General features: G+C 49.9%; 1 protein-coding gene across 1 annotated transcript in view; it reads left to right on the forward strand.

Annotated features, from left to right (window-relative positions):
- SMARCA5 (SNF2 related chromatin remodeling ATPase 5) overlaps positions 1–17,824 on the forward strand; it is a 472,009-nt gene that overhangs the window by 281,107 nt on the left and 173,078 nt on the right. Inside the window, 2 exon segments of the mRNA XM_078676875.1 lie at positions 1,052–1,171; positions 1,540–1,650. Coding sequence (XP_078533001.1) covers positions 1,052–1,171; positions 1,540–1,650 — 231 coding nt within the window.

The following is a 17,824-nucleotide window of genomic DNA, read 5'->3' on the forward strand; positions in this document are numbered from 1 at the left end:
AGTTATCTAAGAAGTACCAACAGGTAGGTTCTCAAGAGACTGCCACTTCAATCTGTGGCGCACAGTCTATTATACAACACAACTTTACAATGACAACTCCCAAAATACACAGAACTAACGAATAGGAATAGTTTGAAAACAAGTATCAGATGTCTAAAACACACCCTCCTTTCAGACCCCGTGTGCTCCCCTCCCATCAGGTTAATCAACACAGGCGACCATAATCCAGCTTGCAGGTGGTAAAACATGTGTAGAATGCTTCAAAAGGAGAGCTATGTAACAAGAGAAAACACTGAGAGAATAGTGAAGGCCAGTTAAATAATATAAGATAGAGAAGAATGGTGGGACCCAAACAGTGGAATAGAGTCATGGATTAATCAGTCTAGACATGGCTTTGCGAACCCGGCCGGACCCTGACATCAGCATTGCACACAAGGACAAAGGTTGCTCGTTGACAAAAAACACCGAGCAGCTGAAAGTGGCAGAAAAACCATTTTCCTTACGTTAGCCGTGCTGCCTGAGTGAGGCAACATAAAATGGCGACTGAATGTAAAATGGTGACTGTAGCAAAGCGAGGCTGAAACTACGGAACCTCAAATCGTGGAAATCAAGAATTGGGCATTTGTGCATTGTGAAACTCTTCCAGTTTAACTGTTCATGCATAGTGCTGCACTAATATTTTGAGGCTTAGCACGTATAAATATGGCTACTTAGTGCACTGATATTATTTTCAAACATTTAACTGTTAAACTACACGTTAAAGTAATACATTAATGTAGTCACTTAGTTAAATTTACATTTTACTAAAAGTTACTCTCGACTCCATTATGTAATGGTACTCTGATTTGTTTCTAGTTCCTTCACAGTAATTATGATGAGTTGTCTTTTTGTCGATACCAAATCTTTGAATTACCTGGATTTGAAATGGTGTGATCCATGGGTTGTGAGGACAATCGACCTTGTAGCAGGTGTTTTGAAAAGGAGAAGAAAGTTGGGTGTGGACTTGTATGTTGTTACTACACCAATTTTACATCAAACCTTTTTATTTCAGACTGCAGAAATGAATGAAAAGCTCTCAAATTTGGGTGAAAGTTCCTTAAGGAATTTCACAGTCGATACAGATAACAGTGTCTACAACTTTGAAGGTGAAGACTACAGAGGAAAACAAAAGGTAAGAAGCATATAATTTCCTCATGCATGCACCAGTTTCGTAAGCCATATTTAAGAGAAGCAATAAGTGCATTGTGTAGAAAATTGAGTGCATCCCACAGACTGTAGTACTACAGTTTATCACTACATGTGTGTAAAATGTATATGCTTTGATGTTTAGAAACAGATAATCTAAGCTAATTTTACTTCCTGTAACTGGCGTACACCTCCTTGTTAAACCTGTGAGTCTTTAATCTAGTCTCAAATATTTTGAGAAGCCTTCAGACACCTTGCACTCATGTTGTAATAGGAAGCATCCTTCTAAACTGTTTTACTAACTTAGAGTTTTGGATTAATCCCTGAACAATACTGTGTGGGCTTATATTTCAGATGGCATTCACAGAATGGATTGAACCTCCAAAGCGAGAACGAAAAGCAAACTATGCTGTTGATGCATATTTCAGAGAAGCACTTCGTGTTAGCGAGCCAAAGGCACCCAAGGTAAAGAGTGAACTAGTGTTACTGGAAAATGTAGAGGAGAAGGAGTTTGCTTTTGAACTGATTATCATTTATTAATGACTTTTATTCCTACATTCTTAAAATTTAACATTTATGTTCATTTTAAATTTCTTGCAAACAGCAGTAATTGTTACACTTACAATTAAGATAAGCAGTGTTATTTTCTCTCCCTAAAGTGTTGTAATTTCTGCTTACACTTTTGATAGATCCCTCCTCCCATTTAGCCAACACTCTTAAAAATATTTCAAAGATTTTTTCCTATCTGTAGCACTACTGGTTAACTATTATAGTCTGCATCATATTCCCAAATCGTCCTTGGCAATGTTAAGTTTGTTCATCTACCTTTTTCCAGCAAACCTATCCCACAGATCTAATGTTTATTAGTGTACCTTATCATTTTAACCCTTTTCACCTTGTGCATTCATTTTTGTCCCCCGGAACCCATTGTATGAGTACAGTAGGAAATCTTCACTTCCCATTAAGTGGTATGTCTTATCATAGCTTTTTAATTTTTACGGAGAAGTGTTCGCATACAAAAGGCAATCTCCACTTTTTTAACCAGACGTTTTAACCTTGCAGAGACCACAATGCTAGTTCAGGCATACATACAGCATTTTTTAATTTTTTTGTAGATACCTACTGCAGAAGAGTCTAGCCACTGCCTGCAGGCTAGTTATTCTGTCAATAAGTTGTCACCCTGCAAAGAGGAACTTCGCTATAGTCACCCACCCACCCAACATATGTTTCAGGGGGTCTGAGTGGCTGTTAGCCACGGCACAACCCACTGCATAGTGAACATGGATAGGAAGGTATAGTTTGGCTAATGCTATGGCATGTCTGCCCCACCCCTAAATCCATTCTTCTAGCACTCTATTTAAATTACAAAAACGAGTCTTCTAAGTACAATACAAGGCTCGAAAAATCTAGAAATTTTTACTAGACCTGCATTAAAAAAATCTACGTGACCTAACTGTAATGCACTTGACCTCTGTCTCAAGCCATGCAAATATGACAAGTGAACAAGATTTTTATTTTTTTAAACCTTTATATTAATTTTTCACGAACAGTAAAAACCAATAGAGGCAGAGATTATTAGTAGAAAGAAAACTGCTAGGTGAGATCCATGACCGAGGGTAAGGATTATTATCCACTTTACCAGTCATTGAACAGTGCTAATCTTAATTTAAGAATATCACAGCCTCAACGGGCATCCTCCTCGGCCGAACATCCACTTGTCTAAAACACGCAGATCACTTAAGTGTACCTCAGTTTTTAAAAATGTGTGGCATAACTCCCTCCATGACCTGAGATCCTCTTCCAGCTCCTCATTCCTTCTACTAGCTTTTATATGCATCTCTTCTCCCACGGACCACTCGCGCACATCCCTCATCCAGACATCCAGAGGGGGAGCACATCCCCATCCAAGTTATCGCCACCCTGCGCTTTGCCAGGGCAAAGAAGTTGTAGTAATTTGTACGCCAATTTGGGCTTTGTAACTTGTCAGAATAGGCAATGTAGCAGGGTTGTCTGTACCTTAAGACCCGTACCCCTTCTTACTATCTCTACCACACTGGTCCTGAAGCAGTGTACCTCTGGACAGCCCCATCCCAGGTGTAGAAAATCTTCCCCCGTTGGCACCCGAGCGCTTGGGGTCGATGCGGCGAAGACCCATCGGGGTCATATTTGCGATGTAAGTTGTTGAAATGTATTTGCTGGAAGCGCGCATAGCAGGACACTAAGAGTGTGTTCATCGCTTTCCACTTTGACTCAGAGGTCCGTCAGATCCCTAACCCATGCCAGCGGGCCCTAGGGGTAGGGTTATTACGTCTGATCTTCTAGCACTATAAAGGAGGGAGACAAGCAGACTACCAGATCCGCAATTAAGCATGATGTCCAGTGTTTGCCCTGTCGACAGGATGTTTGGGTATGTGAGCCACGACATCCTAGATAGATCTAAAAGTCCAGCATATTGAAGAAACTGGCCCCTGCCCAGCTGGAAACAGCCCCAACTTGCTCGGCAGGAGAAGTTTAATTTAGGTACAGGTCCCCCAACACCTGACCCCCACCCCAACACACTCCCTCCATGCCTGAAATGTCATTCCCTCCATCACCTTCTGCACTGGGTTGAGTATCCATATCGGGAGTTCCTTGTAGAATGGCGCGTTCTTTAATATGCATTCTAAAAGCGATTGCCACACTTTTGCGGTCTGTTTAACCACCTATGGCATGTCACCAGCAACCTCCATCAGTGCTGTTTGAAGTCTATCCGGCTGAACTCGTCCCTTCTGATGCCTTTTTTCCCAGCTGTCTCCCTCATCTAACCACCGGGCAGCTTGCTGCAACTGTCCTGCATAGTAGTGTAAATCCATTCCGCGGAGCTTAGAGTTCCCCCCCCCCCCTCCTCCTACCGCCTTGTCAATACATGCATGGCTACTCTATTGCGGCGACCCGCCCAAAACAGAGACCAACAGTGAGTTCAATTGCTTAAATACACGTGTGGGAATGCTGCACATAGAGTTCTGAAGCGCCTTTAGGCACTGCAGAATTACCACCATCTTAGCAGCCGCCAGCCTTCCCATAAGGGAGAGCGGCAGAGTTCCAAAATACCACTGATCCCTTGAGCACATCTACCACCCTAAACACATTGAGGTGACGGCATTGCAAGTCATCGTGAGTAATCTGTACTCTTTTTTATTTTTTATTTTATTTTTTTGAATTTTTTTTTTAAAAACCTTTATTCAAAAAAAACAGGGAGATACATGCGCAGGCCAACAACCCTCATGGCCGGCCGCAAATACATTCAATAAAAACAGGAGAAATTTCAGGTCAATCAGCAAACAGGATATGTTAAAGTACACCAGGCGCGGTTGTGAGGCTCGCAACACAGGATACGAGGTTTTCATTTTTAAATTTTGAAGAAGAGTAGGGGCTTCAACAGCAAGGACACAACACCTTACAGGAGAGATATACAGAAAAGACGAGGGGGACGCACCCCAATGGCAGTCAGAGATAGGCTATGGCTATGGCAACAATATAATCTAGGCAGCCGCGGCGGTAACATTAAACTACAGACAATATTACAGTAAACAACGTTCCTAAATATCACCCCAGAGAGCCCACCCCCAAGAACAAAGAAACAGGGGCTAGTGGAGATGCCGAAAGAAGAGGTAAGATGCAGGACCAAGAGACAGTCAACCCTACTAAAGAGGAAAGAACCCTCCCAAAGCCGGAAAAGAGCGATAGGGGCCATAGAACAAAACAAACTAAAATAACAAACCCCCCCCGCACCCGCCACCCTGCACCCCTGTAATGGCTACGGCCTGTCGCCCCGGAACTGCCCCACAGAAGAGAAAAAGTACAAGAAGTGGAGGAGGAGAGAAACAAATACACCCCCGACACCCAGCACCCCCCGCCGACAGTGAAAAGATGGAGGGGGAAGACAACCAACAGGTGTGTTCTCAGCCGCCCAACCCCGGACCCCGAACCGATAAATACCAACGTTCAACCCAGTCAATGTCCAGCCAGTGCGAGCAACCGCAACCAAGAAAACATCCTCAACCCTGCCCCCTGCGATCCAGTGCGTCGAATAAGACTAGCCGTCCAGGCACCATCTTAGATGAAAAAGGCGAACAGGAGGGCCACGACAGAATTGGATGCTGTCCAATAAAGTCTGTCCGATCCAACACTGTGAGTTCAATAACGGTACAAAAAGAAGCAACGCACAGCAGCAATCCTCCAAGGCCGGCTGGCCGGAGCAATAACATCGGTTCTGAAAAAGGACGGGGAGTCACGTCATCAGACCACAAAGGAGTTGCCGGACTTGGCATCCGGAGACGATTTCCCAGCCATCGCACGAATCCACGAACACCAGACCTCTTCACGACCATCGCGGTCAGCACCGCGGCGGTATCAAGATCTCGTTCCTCCAATACCTCCGTACATACCCGGATAGGCAGTCCACTGCGTTCGGAGACAGGGTGTGGCGCAGTACTCCGCACTCGAGAACAATCACGGCCCCTCGAGGGCACATCAGAAGCAATAGCATCCAGCCGGCCCCCCAGATCCTGGGCACTAATATGCAGGGCAGCTCGCAAAGCACCTAGAGCGCCCAGAATATCGCTGATCACCAGCGGTGCCCCAGGAAGAAAGGATGCAGCAATTCTCTTCATCCGGGGCTCACAGGCATGTAATAGCCCTCGATGCTGACCGCCATCATCCCTTGCGACCAGCTGTTCACCCCGCCGATACTCTGCATAGCACAACCGGGCCAGAGGCGCAGGAACAGCAGACTTCATTCCGTCACCCCACACAGCGCTGACGCAATGTCGGCAATCACCCGGACCCCCAGTAGCGGCCCAGGGTCCGCAGTCACAAGTGCCGAGTGAGCGACACACAAAATGGCTCCCACCACAGCGCAGGGAGAGATGAAAGAACTGTCCGGGTCTTCTACGGGCTGGGGAGGCGATACAATGTATCCCTCGCAACTGCAACACTGTCCAAACATGCAGAATCGCGGAGCAGAGTAGATCCCTGCAGTGGGAAACGCAGTGAGGCTACCTCTCTCCGGCCGTCCGACTCCTCCCCGTCTCCGATAGCCGCTGTTATTGTGGTCGGGCTGGCCGTCTCTCACGCACAAAGACCCGGTCTCGCCGCCATGAAAAGCCGGGGAAGAAGCGAGGACGTTCCTCCACCTTCGCCGCTAGAAACATGCCGGGGAGCACACCATCGGGATCGGAGTCACTTCCCCGTTCAGAAAACTCCGCTCGTAGACAGGATAATTTGCAGGATAGATCGCAATGCTGGAGGAAAGCGGGAGGGTCGGCGGAGCCGAGGGTTTAAGCGGCCATCATTGTTGCAGGCTAGGCTCCTCCCAGTAATCTGTACTCTTAAATATCTGAAGTGACCGGTTTCCCATCCCAGCCCAAGATTCAGAAATTGCTTCAACGGCAATGCAGATAAGTCAGCCAAAGGGAAGAGCAGAGATTTGTCCCCTTCGGCGTGAAGCCGCTGGCGATAACGGAGCGTATATTTATCCAGCCTGACCCATGTGTCACTGATCCGTTCTCAAATTTCGCGCTCACGGCAGTCCGCATTGGGAAGCGCTATGTCACCCGTCTGGGCCTCTACTAGTTTGTCTTCCCCCTTCTCTTAATTCCTGTATCTGATAGACCACTAGCTTCATGTAGAATTATCCCCAGGCATGAGACTGGATCTGGAAACTTTTTGCCACAGTATCCCTGCGCGCAGGGGCGACCTCACGCGACTCCGCCCAGGCGTCGTCCACATACATGATATCAGCGAGGTCACATAAGCCCCACCCCGGCATGCCCACGTCAGTTTTTTCCTTTTTTTCTTTTTCCGCCTATCCGGTCTTGCTGCGGGCCTGTTTTGGGCCCTTTTTTCTTCACCATTGTCTTTTCTCTTGGTGGAACAGTGTGCGAATGCCTTCGGACTTCAAAACTTGCACTTCGTGTTTGGGCGTCTTAAGTCGGCAACGGACCCTCACCTCATTTGTATGTGGTGTTTGGGGAAGGATCACGGCACCACTGATTGTGAGGCGTGCCAACAGTTGAAACCGAAGTCGCAGTGGTAGTACTGGATGAAACTACTCTCGCCGCGTCTCTCCAGGTCGACTTCCTCCCCTCGATCAGCCTCGGCAGACTGCTTCAGACACGGCCGTGGTAGTCGTCCTAGTCCTTCTCCGATGTCGCTAGAGCGTCGCTCCCCGGTGGGCAAGTGTCGCAGTTTGTCCCCGGAGTGCTGGTGTTCGGCCTGTTGGGGGCGTGGACGGGTGGTGCGACCCACGTGTCGGCCTCCTATCCACCGTTTCCCGGTGCTGGGGCGTCGAGAGTCCAGATGCAGACATACGCGCCGGCTTTGCAGGCCTTGCTGGCGTCACCGGATCTCTTGCATTGCGCCGGCCCTCCACGGCGCTGCCGGCAGCTCTGGCGCAGACTGGTTCGGATCCAGTCTTGGAGGATGGGGTGCGTGCCCCTTGGGGGGGTCCCCTCCTTCAGGCCACAGCGCCTCTGCGCAAACTCCCGCGGGAGTCCCTGTGGTGTCGCGGGAGGCCGCCGGGGCTCGGGTCCCTCCCGAGCCCGGTTCGGCCCTCTTGGCAGGTGAAAGCCTAGTCCATGACTAAGCTGACGCCGCCACGGCACCGGTGCCTGCTCCGGGCGGCGCCACAGGGGTCTGTGACCTCTTCTCGTCCCGCTCAGAGTCGAGGTGGGGTGGGGACCCCTCGTCCCTCCCCACAGACTGCTGCCTCGTCGGATGTTTCGTCGTCCCTGGCGCTGCCGCATGGGTCACCAGGCCACCTCCTCCACATTCTGGGCCGAGACTGGCGGAGGGCTTCGTGTCACTCCCCCGGTCCCTCTCGTTCTCTTCCAGGGGATCCTCATCAATAGTCATAAGCATTAGAATATTCCCGCCCATGCGCGGGAATATTCTAATGCTTATGACTTTGATGAGGATACCTCTGGAAGAGAACTAGGATTACAGGTAAGTAACTAATCCTTCCTCCACGCAGGCGGCTGCCTCGGTGGAGGTAGAGTCAGCGTCGTTCGGCTCCACCCCTTGGCCACTTAGGCTCCAGCTCCTCTCCGGTCCCTGGCGCGGTGTGACTTGGAGGAGCACCATCTGGTCTCCCCTTCGGCGCCGGATGGTGCTGGCGTCCTGCCTCAGGGTGCGGACTATACTGCTCCACACAGAGGTTGCGCCGCGGATTAGTCTTCGGACGCTCCCGCTTCTCCGAAGGCTGGCTGCATATTGGTGTCCTCTTCCCCGGAGACTGGTCGCCGAGTAGTGTCTTTTTCACCGGCATCGTTGAAGGGTGGCTCCTCGCCTTTTCTGAGGCCGAGATGTTCGTTGGAGGAACGGCAGGTCCCCCCCATTATTCGGTTCCTTCTGGCTTCCAGGTCTGGCCTTTGCCCATCCTGCTTGGCTTCGAGGACGGCCGCCTTAGTTTGCAACCATCACCCATGGAAGAGCTGCTTTCTTCTCCGCTGGGCCCTAGGGAGGCGGGTGCGGCCTTCGCTCACGCGGTGTCCACGGCTGTGGGCATTCTGCACATGGGTGACCCGATTGCTCATTTCCCGGCAGACCATCTCTTGGAGGTTCTCCACCACGGCTCTGGTGGGAGGGAGATCTTGCTTCCCTTTGAGGGTTTGCTCCTTTCTTCCCTGACTGGGGCTTGGCGACGTCCCGCCTTGGAGGGGGGTGGGGGGGATCCGGTGCCTCAACACCTTCTGCACCGACACCTTCCGGCGTTGCGTGGCCGGCGTGCCTTTCCCTCCACCCTTCTGCTGCCTGTCCACATTTGCAGACCGCTTTTCCCTCCCTGCCGCCACTCTTACCTCCGCCGTCCCAGGAGGCCCTCTGGCTGGTCTCTTGGTGGCGCAACATGTTCGCCTCGACTAGCGCTGCCCTGCCAGCCCTTAACACCTTGTGTGTATTAGCTAGGGCCTCCTCTTGTTTGTAGGACTCTGCTGAGTCTCTGGGATCCACAGCTTCCCAAGAGACTGTTCAAGTGGACTTACGGCATCATGCTTTGGATGGCCGAGAGCTAGCGGCATTTATTCTCCTCTCCGCTCATCTCGGAGGTGCTTGGCCGGGCCATGGCTTCCTTAGTTGCCCTTCGTCGCCATGCTTGGCTTCAGGACGGCGTGTTCCCTGTAAATATTTGGGAGCGGCTCATTGACCTTCCGCTTCATGGCAGCCTGTTTTTCCATGCCCCGGCTTACTCCACCATCCATAGGTTTCTGGCAGAGCTCCGTCCTCCTCCTCCACCTTATTCTCCTCCTCCTTCTTCCCCTCCTCAGTGACTGCGGAGTTGGGCTGGTTTTTGGGACTTTTGGGCCAGTTGCCCTTGCTGTGGATTGTGTTTTCTGGCCATTGAGTACTCCTTGCTGGGACTTTGGCATTGTTGGCTGCTGGACGGCCTTTTGTTGACTGTGTGTGGTTTTTCTGGAATTGTTACACAGACTTGGCCCTGAGATTAGGCCTTCTGTTTTTCTTTGGGCTGCGGTCAAGCCTTCCGCGGTGCTGTTTTCCCCCCCTGTGACTTTGTTTTCCCCTCTACTGCAGAAGTTCTTCCAAAGAAGGTTCCCATGTCCTGGGACTTACCGTACCCTATGTTGGGTAGTGGTAGCTGTTATACAGCTAAGCTCTGCTGCGAGTGCTGGTTGCCTTCGGGTGCCTGTTCTCCATGGCGTTTCTGTATGTTGCTATTGCTTCTTGAGGTTGTGTGCGCGACCCTTGTAGTGGTGGGTCCGGGCATTTCTTCTCTTTCCTGCTCTTGTGCTGAGAGCTGGGATTCTTCTGTGTTCTTCTTGCTTCTGGCAGCGTATGGCTATATGTGCCATTCTGGCTGGCCTGTTGCCTTCCCTCTGGGTGGCTCGCCTCTTTACCTTGTTTCCTTGGGCCCTCTAGGCTTCTTGTTCCTCTACCTGTCCTGGCATTGGTTGGAAGCTCTGTAATCTTGGGGGTGGAGTGGGGTGCTTCGGCCATGCCCTTGGTTCCTCTGTTGTGAGTGTACAGGCCTCTTCACTCTTCCTTCTTCCTCCTACATCCCCCTTGGGGTTGCTGGTGTTCGACTTGTGGGGGTCCTCTTGCCTGGAAGGAACTAGGTTACTTACCTGGTCTACTTGTCTGGTCACCTGTGGGCCCTCTGCCCTGTCCAGGCTGGTGGGGTCCTTTCGCAGACCCTCCTTCCCCGTGGGTATTGCTAGGGTATCTATTCTACGTGAAGGAATCTGCTGCTAGTAGTCTCTATCAGATGTATGAGTTACTTACCTTCGGTAACGATGTATCTGGTAGAGACGAATCTAGCTGCAGATTCCTTCACGGCCTGCCCTTCCTCCCTGTTCTGCGAGGACCCCATGGCTTGTCTTCGGTACTTGCCTCCCGGTGGGGGGGGCTATGTCTCCTGTGAGTACCTTCTTTTGCTCTTGACGGTGGCTCTGTCTTGTTGCTGTTCTTTCCTCCTCTTTGTTCTTTGAAGATAGGGTTCCGGGGCTCCTATGCCCCTCTGCTCTGGCTGCTCCAGATTGGGGAGGTTTGCCTTCAATCTCTGGCCCCCCTTCCATTCCTCTTGCTGCTAGGTGTCCTGGCCCCTCTTCTACCCTCTGAGTTGGGGGTCCTCTGGTCATGCCTTACCCTTGTTTCTTGGGGAGTGGTTGCCCTATGCTGGGGTGGCTTGGAGGTTGATTGTTCCTGCCTGTTGGGACTATCTCCCTTTCCTTGTTTCGGGGTGAGGGTTGTAGGCCTGCTACGTGTTATGACTTTTTATGCAGGGGAGTGTGTCTGTCTATGTACTGGCAGGGCTCTGCTCTGTTTCCTCTGTACCTGCCCCTGGACACTGCAGTGTTGCACTGTTTCTTATGGGACCTTTCTCTGTTTCATATACTCTTTCGCACACTGTTCCCATGCTCCCACAGTTTTTTGTCTGGTGGCTCCGCGTTGTGGTGCGGAAAAGTTCTCCGAAGAAAACTGACGTGGGCGCGCCGGGTGGGGCTTATGTGACCTCGCTGACACCATGTACGCGGACGACGCCTGGGCGGAGTCGCGTGATGCCGCCCCGGGTGCGCAGGGATGCTGTGGCAAAAAGTTTCTGGATCCAGTCTTGTGCGTGGGGATAATTCTACGTGGAGGAATCTGCAGCTAGAATAGTCTCTACCAGATACATCGTTACCGAAGGTAAGTAACTCATACGTCACCAGGCGCCTGACCATACAAGTTAACCCCCATAGCCTCACCCCCCAACACTGCTTTTAGTGCCTCCCACTCCGTGGCTCTATTATGGGCCACCCTCCAATTGTGTGACAGTCTGTTATTGTACGAAAAAGCGTCTCCCTTACCTCCTGATCTTCCAATATGTCAGGCGGCATCCTCCAACTCCAGAGTCCAGATTCCATTGAGCCATGCAGTTTACCCGAGCTTGGTCCGACAGGAATCTGGCTAAATGAGTCACCTCCAACTCCAGAAAGGCCGGCAGACCAGATACTAGTGTCCTGTCTAATCTACTGTGCATATTGTGTGTCGGTGAATAACACGTGAAGTCTTTCTGAGCTGGGTGCGGCTCCTGACAAGCCTAGCACATGCCCTGTTTCCTCATAACAGCATGCAGTTTCTTAGTCATTTTTGGCTTTGTACCGCTTCTAGGCTGGTGCCTATCCAAGTTAGGGTCTAGGATGCAGTTGAAGTCCCCTAGCCACAGGAGTGGCACATCAAGGTCTGCGGCTACCAGGTCTAGTATTGTCTGATTAAAGGCAGGTTCATCGGTGTTTGGTGCATAAGGGTTCAGTATTGCAATTTCAAGACCCTCAATGACGCAGAGTAGTAATGCATACCAGCTATCCACGTCAGCCTCCATGTATAGTGGGGTAAATGGTATCCTCGGACCCACCCACACTAGGGTTCCTCTAGCATATGTTGAGTATGAGGAGTGAAACAACTGTCCTGCCACTTTTTTGCCACTCTGGCAGCACCAGTGTATTCTAAATGGGTTTCTTGTAATCAGGCAATCGAGACACAGTGCAGTTTTAAGGAGGAGAGCACCCTGTGATGCTTTGTGCAAGTACCCAGACATTCCAACCTGAGAAACCTAACCTCTGCTGTCCTACTGACTCAATTGGGAATTAGCGCTGCACGCAGACCCCCAGCCAACTTGAACAATCTCTGCTCAACATACTCTCATGATATCCACAACAAAGAGCAAACTGTGTAACAGAACTCCCCACCCAAGGACAATATACGTGCAAATACGCTAGTGGTATTGCCCAACCCATGCTCAGCTTCCCGATACACCCAACCGGGGCTTATAGCAAAGCATATCTGTGCAACAAGGCTCCTCGCCCAGCTTCAGACCAGCAACCACTTATAGATACGTCATAGACTCACAGAAGTACCATACTTTTAGGACCAGTCAAATGTGGCTTACACTCCTACACATTACACCTTGACTGCTGGGTATGGCTACATTGCTTTTGTCCACCCCGGGGCCGCCACCACACACCCCAGACCTCACCAAGTGAGCCAAAGGAATGTGCCCGACCCTGCAACAGGACTTTCAGCTTAGAAGGGTATAAGAGTGCATATTGCATTTGTAGCTCCGGTAGCTTCCTCTTAACTCCTAGGAAGGACTCATTTCCTGTACCTGTCTTGTGTAGTACAGGTAAATGGTGATTTTGTTATTCTCATAACCTAGATCAGAGGTCTTCAAACTTTTGTCGGCCGAGCCCCCCCCATCTAAACCTTTTAAACGTCGAGCCCACCACCACCACCACCTGACAAAGTTCTGGAAGCTGGTACTCTGCATCATGGATGACCATTCCCCCTGCAGAGCCCGGGGTGAGCGGTGGGTTGAGTGCATAGTGATCAGTGTGAGTACATTGTGATTCCTGTGTGCAGGGTGAGTGTGAAGGGCAGGTATGAGGAGTGAGTTGTCTGAATGCAGGGTGCATTTCCAGACACAGTTGGAGTAACTCAGCATGTCCTTGAGGCCTGGCATAGGGTTTCAGATATTCGTTAAACTATTGCTTTTATGGCATTAATCAGGGTCCAGGGGTCGAGGGTCGAGGAAATAAATATTGTGCTCATCCTGCAACAAACTTCCAGTCTTGCGATTATGGTTGCCAGCTCATTATAGTGATGTCCCAGACGGTACAAAAGTAAGCAGTCCACTAAAGCTTATTTTCAGCACTTATCTGTGCATACTTGGAACAGCAAAAATTTATAGAAAACATTTTTAATTGTGTTCTAAGGCTGCCTGAATGATCTATGACTTATAAATAAAAGGAACAAAGTTAGAAACCTCACATTACAAATAAATACATACTATTTTATGTATAACCCTATTTAGTGTCAAGAAAATTTGCTCATTTTTTACATTGACTGTATTGTGGTGATATACTGTATGCTGGGATAACTAACAATTGTGCCCCACGCTCCCCCTATGTTTGTACTGCTCAGAAATTAATAAGACCTGATAGAACTCACCATTTTGGGTAACCTCAGTGCTGCCTCACTCCCGACCGCCATTTTGGGTGTGGGCTCAGAAGCGCTTCAGGGGCTAGCGCTCTAGTGTTTGCAAATACCTTTCTGCCACACACTATTTAAAGATCAGTATGCTAACGTGCAGCGCTCGCGCGCAGTGTCGCGCCGGAGGAGCGCCAGAGGAAAGCCCGTCTGTGCCCGTCCGTGTCACGGACGGGCTTAGGGCTAAGTCCGCTGCTGGTTGCAGGTACTCCAAGGACGAGCTATTGGCCATAGGTAAGAGGGTAGAGGGAACATCTCAAAATGCCCTACCACAGCCCCCTGTAAAGTTGGATTGTGGGCTGATCAATAGCAGATCCCTGGTGAAACATCACCAGGAAGTGTCTGAGCTGCTAAATGATATGGACCTAGATGCCCTATTCATCACGGAGACGTGGACTAGCGTGGACACCTCCGTAAAGTTGGGTTTTTCGTGCCCGGAAGGGTATAAGCTATTCCACAAACCTAGGCCAGTAGGAAGAGGTGGGGGCTTGGAGTGATTCATAAAGACAAGTGGGACTTTTCCACTCTACAGATCGATGAGGTGGCGGGGGTGGAACTACTGGGGTTCTCCTTGCAAGAACCTAAAGGTAGGATCCTGACTGGATTGATGTTATAGACCACCCAGTGCGGATACACAATACCAGGCACTGTTTGACACCATTGCTGCTCTTGCCCTGACCCACTCCAGACTGCTGATTCTGGGAGATTTTAACCTATGGGACAAAGGGTCCCTGGGGAGTCATCTGAGGGATCTGAAGGACATATGTGGAAACTGGGGTTTGGATCAGCTGGTACTGAAACCAACTCACTCAGGGGGACACATCCTTGATATGGTCTTCGCCAAACCGACTGAGACTAAGATGATTGAAATCTTACCTCAGTGCTGGACCGACCACTCCTTAATCCGTTTCCAGATCTCCATACCCATGGAGGGCAATGGAAGTGAGTGCCCGGTGACTTATAGGAAGGGACGGTTTTGGTCTAAATTACCAAAGGATAAAACAAAGCCTACTTTTACTGGCAACATATCCTATGATCCAGTGGAATCGGTTGACGTGAACTACCAAAAGTATTGCAATCACATCATAAATACCCTGGATAGATTTGCCCCTTTGACAAATATAAAGAATAAAAGGAAACCATCAGCCCCCTGGTTTAATAAGGAGCTGAAATCCCTACGTAATGCACGCCGGGAGGCAGAAAGGAAATGGCGTAGAGGCTATTTAGAGCCGGATAAAATATCACTTAAAGTGGAACAGGCAAAATATAAAGGAGCCATTGCCAAAGCGAAGGCACTCTTCTATGCCACTACTATTCTTCAGTCCCCTAACAGTACTAAAACCCTTTTTAATATCATAAGGGATCTCTCGCACCCCACCTGTATGGGTAATAAGGTGGTTGCAACTCAAGAACTATGCGATGAGATTGCGATCTATTTTGAGGAAAAGATTGCCAAAATTGTGGGGGGGCCTGAGGAGGAAAGGACCAGCTGCAAAGATGTAGTGGCACAGACAGAAGAAGAGGAATCTCTACCAATATTGTCATCATTGGAAGATTTCACCCCTCTTACAGAGGAGCTCTTTTATGGTCTGGCCCATAATGTGGCATCAGGGTCGCCTCTAGACCCCCTCCCGCATAGGATCTGGAAGGAATATGGGCCAGAGCTGTTTCCTTGGATGCATCGGATCTGTCACCAATCCCTCGACAAAGGCATAGTGCCGGAAGCATGGAAGCAGGCAGTGGTTACCCCCCTGCTTAAAAAGCCTTCGCTGGACCCTACTATTCCGGCGCATATCCCTCCTGCCCTACCCGATAAAAATAGTGGAAAAGGTGGTCAGTAAGTCCCTGTCAGGATATCTGGAAGACAATGGCTTATTGGACAGGGACCAATTTGGCTTCCGCCCAGGCCACGGAACAGAACCTGCATTGGCAACCATGCTGGACACCCTTCGAATGCGAGCCGACAATGGCAATTCCTCAGTCCTGGTGCTGTTGGATATGTCGGCCGCATTCGATACGGTTAGCCATGCGGTTCTGTTAAGTAGATTAAAAAAACTGGGCGTGAAGGGCAAGGCATTGAGGTGGATACAGTCTTACCTAACAGACAGACAACAGGTGGTGACCTTAGCACCCTACTCATCTTCCAAGTCCAAGGTCTGTCATGGAGTTCCTCAGGGCTCCTCGATCAGCCCTATTCTTTTTAATCTTTATTTGCAGCCTCTGATCCCCATGATCAAATCCTATGGAATTGATTTGATAAACTACGCCGATGACACCCAATTGGTGTTCTCCCTAGAAGGTAGACAGGCAGTGACCATGGAGACCTTTCAGGACTGCAGGAGTAGGGTCTCCAGGTGGCTGAAAATAAACTCCCTCCAATTTAACGAATGGAATACGGAGGTGGTTTATTGTTCGTCAGCCAAACTGAGTCACCAACCTTCTTGCGAGATCAGGCTTGCGCCGGGAGCTGATCCTTGCATCCCAGTGAAGACCGTGCATAACTTAGGGGGTACTGTTTGATGCGGATCTCCAAATGACCTCCCAGACCAATAAAACCATCAGTGTCTGTTTTGGATTGCTGAAAGCACTCCGACAGATGTTGCCCCTTTTGCCTGATGAGTCTAGACCGCTAGTGGTCAGGAGTGTGATCATGGCCAGACTGGACTATTGTAACTCTCTATATCTAGGGGCCCCCTTATACATCCTACAGGGGCTCCAGAGGGTCCAGTCTATAGCGGCTAAGCTGGCTCTCAATAGACCTCGTAGTTCTTCCACTACGTTGGCGCTTAGAGATTTACATTGGCTGCCAATCGGGAGCAGAGTCGCTTTTAAGTCCCTATGTATTGTGTATAGAGCCCTGCACAACATGGGACCTATTCCCTTACAGGAAAGGCTCTCCTGGTATAAGCCTACAAGGTCCCTGCGCTCCTCTAGCCTGGCAGCAACTACCAGGATTAGGAGATCGAGGATGGGAGGCAGAGCTTTCTGCACTTCTGCATCTAGGCTGTGGAACGAGCTCCCCCAGAATATCAGGCAAATGGACACCTTGTTGGGGTTCAGAAAGAGCCTGAAAACATGGCTGTTCGTCAAAGTTTGATTCTTCTTGAGTCCATCTAACAGTCCAGGCGGGTGTTTTTGTATGACATGACAGCCAGTGTATTGTTGTTTCCATCTGACTATTTTCTGTTGGCGCCAGGATACCCGTAGGGTGACAGTTGCGCGTTATAAATAATAAATACAATACAATACGACAAGATCTTTGCAGGGTCTTTAAAAAATACATGGCTGGCATTTTTATTTTGGTAACCCTACTTTATATTCCCTGTTCATGAAATGCATTCTCACATTAAGGCAGTAAAATGTAAAGATAGGCAGAGTGGGGGCACAGGGGGTACTTGAACCAGAAAACAAACAGCCTCTGTAATCAGTTTACAAAGTTATGTAAATATGCACAGCGCCCCCCCCCCGCATATTGTGTCAGCCCGGACTGAGACGGTCACCAGGGCACACACAGACAGTTTTGGAGCTGCCAGCCGCACCTGAGTACTTCACACGTCTTTAAAAGACCATTTACGCATTAAAGAGAGGCTTTGTTTTGTCACCCCTTCTTAGAGCCCCTGCATTTCCACTCCTCATTTGCTGGAAGAATTAGGCTCCCCACCCGAAATTGTTGCACCTCTGGCCTTTAAGACCTGTGACCCTAGACACACTCAGCCGGGCCCCAGGCAGCTGGAGCTGCAGCAGCCTGGCTGAGACACACTGCTCGACTCGCGCCTGGAATCAACAAAAAAAGATGAAGGTGGGGTGAAGTGCGCGCCCCCCCCTGTAGGGATGCTGCGCCCCCCCCAGTGGGGCGCGCCCCACAGTTTGAAGACCGCTGACCTAGATCTTTCTGGCCGATCGTAGTATACAGTCTATAGCATGGTAATTTAACACTTTGGCTATGATGGACCTCAGGTGTGAGACAGACAGGCGCTGGGGGTGGCGGCACCAGGACCCTGTGTGATCTCTCCAAGACCAATACCTCCAAAAGTCCCCATGGGTGCAGCTGGGTACGAATCCACTGCTCCACGAATTGTTCTGCCGATCCTTGCTCCGGGAAGCCCAGCACTTGGTCTGC

This window comes from Lissotriton helveticus, chromosome 2_1 (genome assembly GCF_964261635.1).
Source record: "Lissotriton helveticus chromosome 2_1, aLisHel1.1, whole genome shotgun sequence".
NCBI lineage: Eukaryota > Metazoa > Chordata > Amphibia > Caudata > Salamandridae > Lissotriton > Lissotriton helveticus.